The sequence below is a fragment of the Dendrobates tinctorius genome, unplaced genomic scaffold (genome assembly GCF_039654945.1).
Source record: "Dendrobates tinctorius isolate UK_male_01 unplaced genomic scaffold, ASM3965494v1 ptg000022l, whole genome shotgun sequence".
Lineage (NCBI taxonomy): Eukaryota > Metazoa > Chordata > Amphibia > Anura > Dendrobatidae > Dendrobates > Dendrobates tinctorius.
The window spans coordinates 101,179,326-101,188,330 of record NW_027361690.1 but is presented as its reverse complement, the minus strand read 5'-3'; the positions used below and the strand labels follow the sequence as shown (position 1 = coordinate 101,188,330).

Below are 9,005 nucleotides of genomic sequence, written 5' to 3'. Positions count from 1 at the left end.
AAAACGGTGCGGTGGCGGATTTTAACTGACACAATAAAACTGAAGTGTGAAACAGGCCTAAGCTGATGTTCAGTCCTCAACTACTCTCCCCTGCCATCTTGTGGTCATTTCTCGGTACCACACCCTCCTATCTACCTTTCCCAGCTGTCACCCTTCTATCCTGTCAATCTCTGTCTCTCTTGCACAAACCGTCCCCTCCTACTACCAGTCACGTCTGTCCGTCAAGTCACCTTCCCCAAACTGGCAATATACATAATAACGGAGACTATGTAATATATATATACACACGTGTATGTGGCTATATATTATAATAATATAAAATTATGTATATATATAGCACTTTTTCGCCATAAAAGGAGGGGGGCCCAGGTCCCAGAGACATTTCTTGCACAGGGGCTCCAAGCTGTCAGTGTCCGCCACCTGCTACTACTATCTCTACCACTGATTTTTAAGTACAGATAACGCCAAAATTGAACTCTTTGGATGACATAATACTCACTACGTTTGGAGGACAAAAGGCACTGCATATCTCCCCAGAAATACCATACCAACAGTGAAGTGCGGAATTGGGTAAATCATGGTGTGAGAATGCTTTATGGCAAACAGCATAAGTGAAGGAAGGATAAATGGACAAATGCACAGAGACATTTCTGATAAAAATCTGCCATCTATCAGAATGATGACGATGAAATGAGGATGGACATTTCAGGAAGACAATGATCCCAAAACCACAGTCAAGAAAACGCTCAGTTGGATTCAGAGAGAGAAAACATCTGCCAGAATGGCCCAGCCAATCACCTGTCCTTAATCCAGCAGAAAAGTTTTGGAAGTAGCTAAAACTCAGATTTCATAGAAGGGACAGGTGATTGGCTGTGGTCCAGGACCTTCAAGATTTGATGGAATGAGCCAAAATCACATCTGAGTAATGCATGCCACTAGTTTCTCCATGCAGGAGATGATTTCAAGCAGTCATCACCAACAAGGGCCTCAGTACGAAGTATTAAATACATTTCAGTAATCGTGTTCAATACTTTTTCCTTGTGTCATTTATCGTTATTACACATAACATTCTCTTTATTATACATAGAGATGGGAGAACCTGAACCAGTAAAATTCGGGGTCTGTACCGAACACCTACTGTTTGGGCACAGACCATGAACAAGGACTTCTACAGGAAATCCATGCTACTGTTCGGGTTCAGCACCCCTAACATCATTTGCATGACAGCGTGAAAAACACCAGTGGGCACTGTTCGGCAGCAACATCATTACAAGTTAGGGAGCTGTGGATCATATGACAGACAGCAGCTGTGCCTGGCGGTAAAAAGATTAACTCCGATCACAGCACCGTCCAGGCTTGATGTCACCTGAAAATACAAAGGTGACATCAACACCACAAATATGAACCCCCCTTGCGTCCGCCACAAGGCAAGTAGGAAGAGACAGGCAAAGCACATGTAACAGATGCACCTTTTCTGGATGGGTGTTATTTTTAGGCTGGGTGGGGGGCAATATCCATGGCTCCTTACTAGCCTGAGAATACCAGGCACCAGCTGTCTGCTTTAGCTTGGCTGGTTGTCAAGACTGGGGGAGACTCCACGCAGTTTTTTTGTAATTTAAATAATTTTGAAAAACGGCGTGGCGACCCATTATTCTTGATATCCAGCCATGATAAAACTGACAGCTGAGGGTTGCAGCCCACAGCTATCAGTTTTGCCATGCTGGTTATCAAAAATAGAAAGACTCCCCCCATCATGTTTTTTTTTTTAATTTTTTTTATTTACAGCACAGGTGTCTGCTGATAAACACTCCCATCAGCTGTGCCTGCTCTCGCTGCTATTAGGCTGATGAGAGTAGCACTCACATAAGCCAACGCCTCTGTGACCGGAGGCACACTTTTTACCGCCGGTCACAGCTGCTCGCTCACACTGTCATCTGACAATGTGTGAACTGCAGCTCACTAACCAACGGTAATAATCTTATCGCCAATCAGAGGCAGTTTTGCCACGCCGTCATGCACATCATGACAGCGTGGCAAACAACGGATGTTCGGGCTCTCCATTCATCTGAATGGGGTCCAGGAACTGTTCTGGTACCTGAGACAAACTTTTTTGTTATCTCTTTAAGTGTTTGCCCAAACCCACACATCAGGGCACAACTCAATATATGAGCATCTATAATTTGATTTCTTTGCCTGTGTGGATTGGATAGGTTGTGAGAATTTCAAATCAATAGAACCTTTAGAAATATATTTTTGCACAAACTCCATCTATAACTAAACAAAAAAAGGCAGTCAGTCTCCATAAAGCTAAAGGACTTGCTGCCAAAAAAAAATTAAGGTGCACAAATATAATGATATATACAATTTATATACAATTTAATGTCTAGTTCACTTATGAAGAGCAAGCTGAGCCTGGGCCTGCAGATAACAAGCTATCTCAGCTGGTGTCCTCAGATACTGCTCTATCTCACTGTCCGAAATATCCTCATCTCCAGTAATATCTTGGAGTTTATCGGGAAATGCAGTGGCATGTGATCTTTTCCTTGGCTTGGTCATGCATGGTGGAAGGAAAGCTGCCCTTCGATGCCGTAGATTAGAAGACTTGCTCTCTTCTGACTTTGTGGTGGACATCTCCACATCTTCCAGAACCTTCCTCAAAAGATAATTCCTGTGTTTTAAGATGTCACCCAAGTGAAAAACCACATTGTTCTTATTTATGGTGAGTATCTTCAGCCAGGGTAACTGTGCGGACAGCTTTAGGCAGACTTCTTTAAGTTCTTTCAATCGCATTACCGCAGGAGAAGGCTTTTCGGTCTCTGACAACTTGCAAAATCGAGAAAAAGTGCATGACCGGCGTTGGACGGGTTTGAGGGACTGCCAAGAAAGATAGACAGCTGCAGTTATCATGGGAATGGGCTGACGTCCAGTGACTAGCCACGTCTCACTTGCCAACTCCAGTATTTGAAAAGTCCGCTCCAATACTTTATCTGGGCTCTCTGCATAATTCTTTGGGGCTGACGAGCAATCCTGGAATAACCGAAAACTGCAAAAAAATAAGAAGAATATACTTATAATAGGAAACATTCATGAGAACCATTATGAAATAGTCGTGAGACCAACCGATGCGACTTCATCCTGTCATGATACCAGTGCTGGGTGACCGGCACTGCTGGGGTTAATGTTCTGACCTCAGTGCAGACTCTCACCTGCACACCTGGGACCTATTATGGTGGCCTCTCATTGGTTCTGGGGAGGCTTCTTATAGCCTCAGGAAGCTCCCATCTCCCGTCAGTTATACTCTTGCCCTTGGCATTGTGTGGTGACCCCTGAGTGTGTTAGTGCTGTGTTCTGGTTGCATGATTCTCTGTGTATGACTCGGTCTGTTCTCTGGATTTTGCTTTGGATTCTGCTTGGTACCTTCTACGTCTGTTTGGTTTTAGATCTTTGCTTGGCCCTGACTATCCATTCTGTCTCATTCCTGGTACTTTACTAATATCTTGTGTATGACCTTTGGCTTTGTCTGACCTCCCGTCTGTTTATCCCTCCTGTACCTCGCTTGCCTGTACTGTGCATGACCCCCGCTTTGCCCGACTTTGAGTTTTCTACCTTCTTTGAAAGCAGGATGCTAAGCCCCGCCCCCTTGCTGTCACATGACCGTTCACATGACTGTAGGTCCTGTGCCGGCTTGCTAAACTTCTACATTCAGGTCCTGTGCATCTTTATTTTCCGGCTGTTCTTGTCCCCAGGGGTCCCTACGGTACGGGTGAGTCCCTGCTTAGCAGAGGCTGTACGTCGGCGCTGTCAGGACCCTGACCCATCCCGGGTAACACATACTCTACTTGGTTAAAAAATTTAATGATGGTCTTGCTATTTTTCTGCCTTTTAAGAAGACTAGGTGTCACATGGCGGGCAGTCCAGATGATCTGTGTCACCCTGGCTCCACCATGGATTTTCCCATAGCAAAAACCTGCTGACGGATTCCCTTTAAATTCCGTCTGAGCGTGAAGAGAGACAGGAGACCGTTTCCTCTGGCTCAAAGTGAACATTGCAGCTGCAGCCAATCAATGGGTGCTGATTGGTTACAATGGTCATATGACTTCGCCCGCCAAAAGAGAAAGTGAGAAGCCTTACAAGTCAAAGAGCGGGGTGTGAAGGAACAGAGAGAAGCTGGTAGGCGTCTGATTTTTTTTTCTATTAGAGCCACAATGGGCACATTTATACAACGAAGTAAAGTAATGGACGCCCCATTTAATGGGATATATACCCAACAACCGGAGCTAAAGCAGGTCACTGAGCTCTGGGATCCCCGGCAATCTGGACAGCGGATGTCCCACAGCCACCCATTACTGTACTTGGGAATCCCTTTAAGTCAAACGTGTTTCACATTATACATGAAATGGTTTCACGTTAGGAAAGTATAGAATAATGGCGTATAAAAGATGACCCCGTTTTTAGTAGTTTGTGGTGGTATGTGAGCTGGAAGCCCCTCACTGTAAAAATAAAGAGACCTGGTGGAGCCCAGTAATCTGTAATTACACTTGTTTTCCATTGATTGTAATGCCATTGAAACAGAGCTCAACCTGCAGTGTAGTGTCGGTCTACAAAGCTCGGTGTCAGGTCAAGGGTTCACAAGGTGGTCATGTACATCACCAGCTGTCAGCTATTATAATTCTGCCTACAGTGGATATTTCCTACAAAGGAATCCAGGAAAACCGGAAACAAATGGGATGACCTGCGCCAGTGCACACTGGGAGTCACGTGACCGCAGGTCCTATTGGTCACATGTCAGAAGGTCCTAAAGCTACAATGAACTGCCTGAATAACCAGCTGCTGCCGTGCGCCCTCGCAGGAGGAGGATGTCAGCACAGACACAGGAAGAGCCACAAGGAGCAGGAACCATCATCGGAAGGTGAATATAGTGACGGGGCGGGGGGGAGTGAACGCACATGCAATATTCGCTGCTCCCCTGTCTACCAACTTGGCACGGCTTCAGCACCGAGGTGATGGACAGCGGGTGAGGTGAATATTACATGAGCCTAATGAGAGGGAGCACGTGACCATCCGCTGTCTCTGCAGCCTGCAGCCAGCCCACCCCAGCCCCCTGACACCACGCAAGAGCAGTCCCCCACCCCCCAACTCTGTAGCACAGCAGCACACAGATTCGGGTTATAAGACGCACCCCCCACTTTCCCCCAAAATTTGGGGGAACAAAAGTGTGTCTTATAATCCGAAAAATACGGTGTATGTCCCAAAAAAATGAGAAAGGTATTCAAGGAGTGAGACCTTTATTGGTTAACCAGATTATATTTGCAAGCTTTCAGGGCTCAGGCATCCCCTTCATCAGGCTATTTACAAGTGAAACTTGTAATGTAAACTTCACTTGTAATGTAGCCTGATGAAGGGGCCTCCTGAGCCCTGAAAGCTTGAAAACATAATTTCTCTGGTTAGCCAATAAAGGTATCACTCCTTGAATACCCTTCTCATTTTTGGGGGGCATAAGTATTTACAGCAATTCTACAATTGAATAAGATCGTTTCCACTCTCCACATGATAAATCCTGCCACCATCCACCCTGGATTACCTTTGGCAATGACTTTTGGCCAGATCCTGAAGGCTCATGGACGGGACATCGATCTTCAATGCTTGGCCCAGTTCCAGGAACACGCTGCTGAGGACTTCATACGAGGCGTAAACCATGGAAGAAATGATGGCAATAGTGAGAGGCCAGCGGTTCTGTCTGCATGTTATGTATACACAGCACCCAATAATTGCCTCCTTCTTCTCTTTTCTGGCAAAGTGGCACAATGGGAGGTAGAAGACACTTTCATAATAGGACACGGCGGTATCTGCAAAGCTGTTCGGAAGTCTGAGGACCTTACAAAGATTCCTGACACGAATAATACCTGGTGGGAAGAAGAAACATCACATAAGACATAATACACTATTAGTAGTATCTCCTATGAGATCCCCTTTGCCATTGGGGGCTCTTTGTGATACTTGTGCTACCCAGGTGTCCTGTTATTCCTGGTCCCGTCCTTAACACTGAAAATGGTCAGAAGTGAGTCAATATACCCATTCCCCGGCCCGGCACAGTGTCTCTGCCGCTGCTCTGGTTTCTGCACTTTTGCTGCAGCAGTGATGTCCTGTTGACGGCTCACATCACTACTGCAGCCAATCACTGATCTCAACGTTTCAGCCCCAGTAGATTGCAGAAGTTGTTGCGCTCAGTGATGCGACTGACTGCAGCAGTGATGACAGCTGTAGACGCAACGTCACTGCTACAGCCAAAGCACAGACTGATGCAGCATTGGAGACAGTGCTGAAGCGGGGGAGGGCGAATACTCTCTGGTTTTGTTATTTTGCATGACAGGCAATGATTGGGGTTCACTGTTCTAAAAGTGGAAAACCCCTATGTGTATAATTTGGATAAGCTGTAAAACGAATAAAGAACCTATTTTTTCACTTCATCGTTGAGCTGGACCATCTACTCATTGGATAAGCTGTAAAACCCCCATGATGCTGGTGTCATATACTTCATTTAGGACAGCGGGATGGCTCAGTGGGTAGCAGTGTTACTTTGCAGCTCTGGGGTTCTTAGTTCAAATCCCATCAAGGACCACATCTGCAAAGAGTTTGTATGTTCTCCCCGTGTTTGTGTGGGTTTCCTCCGGGTTCCTCTCACACCCCAAAGATAAACTGCTAGGGTGAGCCCCAATAGGGACAGTGCTGATAATGGCTGTCAAGTGCTTTGTAATAAATGCCGCCATATATCTAATTTCATAAAAACAACTATCCTGCATGTTAAACAGGCTTACCATTACATCAGTGTGGGTGACACTTACCCTGCAGTTTAGTTCGGCTGATTGTGTCATTCTGTCCAGTGCTTTCTGCAAATGTCACCGCTGTGAAGAAAACCGAAACAGAAAGACCATTAAAACCCGCGGACAAGGAAAGCGGATGTGATGTCAGAAGCAAAAGATGGAAATACAGGACCTTTTCTGGCCGGCACTAGAAAACTACTGCTGACAAGATGAAGGGAAGCTTCACTGAATACATTTCCATCCTAACTCACAGAATCCAGCCGAGCGCCATTACTAATGTATAAAACAGGCAATACTGGCAGCCGGCAGGGGAAAGGTGGGGACAGCTGTGGAGAGCAAGATGGAGGCATGCAGCCCACTGTGGGGGTTTCCCACCCCTACTACAATACGCATGGTGGGAATGCAGCCATTGCATCATCCTCGTTTGCCATATGCTATGCCCATTTTTGAGAAAACTGGGGGACACTCCCTCGGCCGGCAGTAGCCAGATGTAACCAGTGTAGGGAGCGGAAGAGCAGGCCGTGTCCACGGTGTGGTGTCAGCAGATCAGCTCCTACTGACGGGAATAGTATCTGGGGAGTTACCCGGCGGCTCTGCTTCAGAGCTTGTGCCCCTCTCTAGCCATGGCCGGAGGCTTGTGTAGTCCCTGTAGCTGCCCTCATCCGACCAGCACTGGTGCCGTACACACAATGGACCCCACGTATGCCTATAAAGTGGAATATGGCGCACCCTTGTGCTAGCAGAAACGTTATGAGGCCACTCAGTGGTCACCTCTGACCAAAGGCATCAGCAATGATGAGAGATTAGTCTAATCAGCATTTAGAAAACTTAGTGAATGTTTTTCCCAGCAATATGCGCTCCTGAAGGATGATGATGGAACTTGATACTTAGGTTCAAGGATGATTTTTATTTTCGATTAAAAATAGAATACAACCGGTTTCGACTGCTAAGAGTCTTCCTCAGGTATAATGTCAAGAAACATTATACCTGAGGAAGACTCTTAGCAGTCGAAACCGGTTGTATTCTATTTTTAATCAAAAATAAAAATCATCCTTGAACCTAAGTATCAAGTTCCATCATCATCCTTCAGGAGCGCATATTGCTGGGAAAAACATTCACCAAGTTTTATAACCTATGAAAGCGCTGTCCAGTGCTCTCACTAGTTCCCAGATCTTTGCAGCAAACTGAATGGAAAGAGGAATGGAGTGATCCAGGGATTGGATCTACATGCAGTATCTCAAGACACCAAATAGGTGAGTGTATTCACACTGAGCATATACCTTTGACAATTAACTACTACACTTAGAAGCTTGCGCTTCCCATTTTTCTCCCTATAATCCCCTCTTATTTCATCAGCATTTAGAAGAGGAGATGCAGAGACTGGATACGACGAGGCGCAGATTTTGGGATGCAAGCTATACAGCAGTGAGCAGCTTGCAGTGTGGTGTGATGGGTGCAAGTTGCAGGAGACGCACTGAGTGTATGCATTACAGCACACCATACAAATAAAGCTGCCAGAAACAAAGTGAGGCGCTGAGCAGTAAGTAGTAACCAATTAGATCAGTCTGACCTGCAGTAAACATGAAAGCTGGACTTTCATTGGCTGTCTACGTGCGGCTCACACATAAGCTTCTTAAAACGTTACCAGGGTAACCCCCGCCCATACACTGCAGAGAGCAGCGCACAGTTCTCCCACCTTGCAGGTAGCTCTCCTCGGTGTGTGTGGTCGTCAGTTTCCCCTCGGTCAGGACGCAGCCGCAGTCCGCACACACAAGCTGCTCCTGGGAGTAGTGCGCGTCCTCCACAATCTCCACGGAGCCGCAGTCCGGGCATCGCTTCATCTCAGACATGTTTACGCCTGAAGATACGACTATGCGCCAAGCACTTTAGACCTGAAGATACGACTATGCGCCAAGCACTTTAGGCCTGAAGATACGACTATGCTCCAGGGCATCACAGTTCTCCGTTTGTTCCGCGTTCGGAATCTCCTCCAGCATCCATTGTGACGTGGTCTGTTGTTCCGCAGCAATACAATTGGCAGCTTTGTGTACTCTGTGCATAGGCAGAAAGCTGCTAATCATTGATGGGGGTGAGGTTATTCAGATCTCATGAATATGGAGCACTACATGGCGGCGGGTTTATAAGTTTTCTAGTGTAAATCTCCTGCTGATGAAACGGATTTAT

General features: G+C 46.3%; 1 protein-coding gene across 1 annotated transcript; it reads right to left on the bottom strand.

The window, feature by feature from the left end:
- Positions 1-2,388: 2,388 nt before the first annotated feature.
- LOC141084340 (transcription factor IIIB 50 kDa subunit-like) lies at positions 2,389-8,690 on the bottom strand. The gene is made up of 4 exons (XM_073569026.1): positions 8,518-8,690; positions 6,843-6,902; positions 5,582-5,903; positions 2,389-3,043 (listed from the first exon to the last, which is right to left on the bottom strand). The coding sequence occupies exons 1-4, from the start codon at positions 8,669-8,671 to the stop codon at positions 2,389-2,391; spliced, it is 1,191 nt and encodes a 396-aa protein (XP_073425127.1). The 5' UTR covers positions 8,672-8,690.
- Positions 8,691-9,005: the final 315 nt, after the last annotated feature.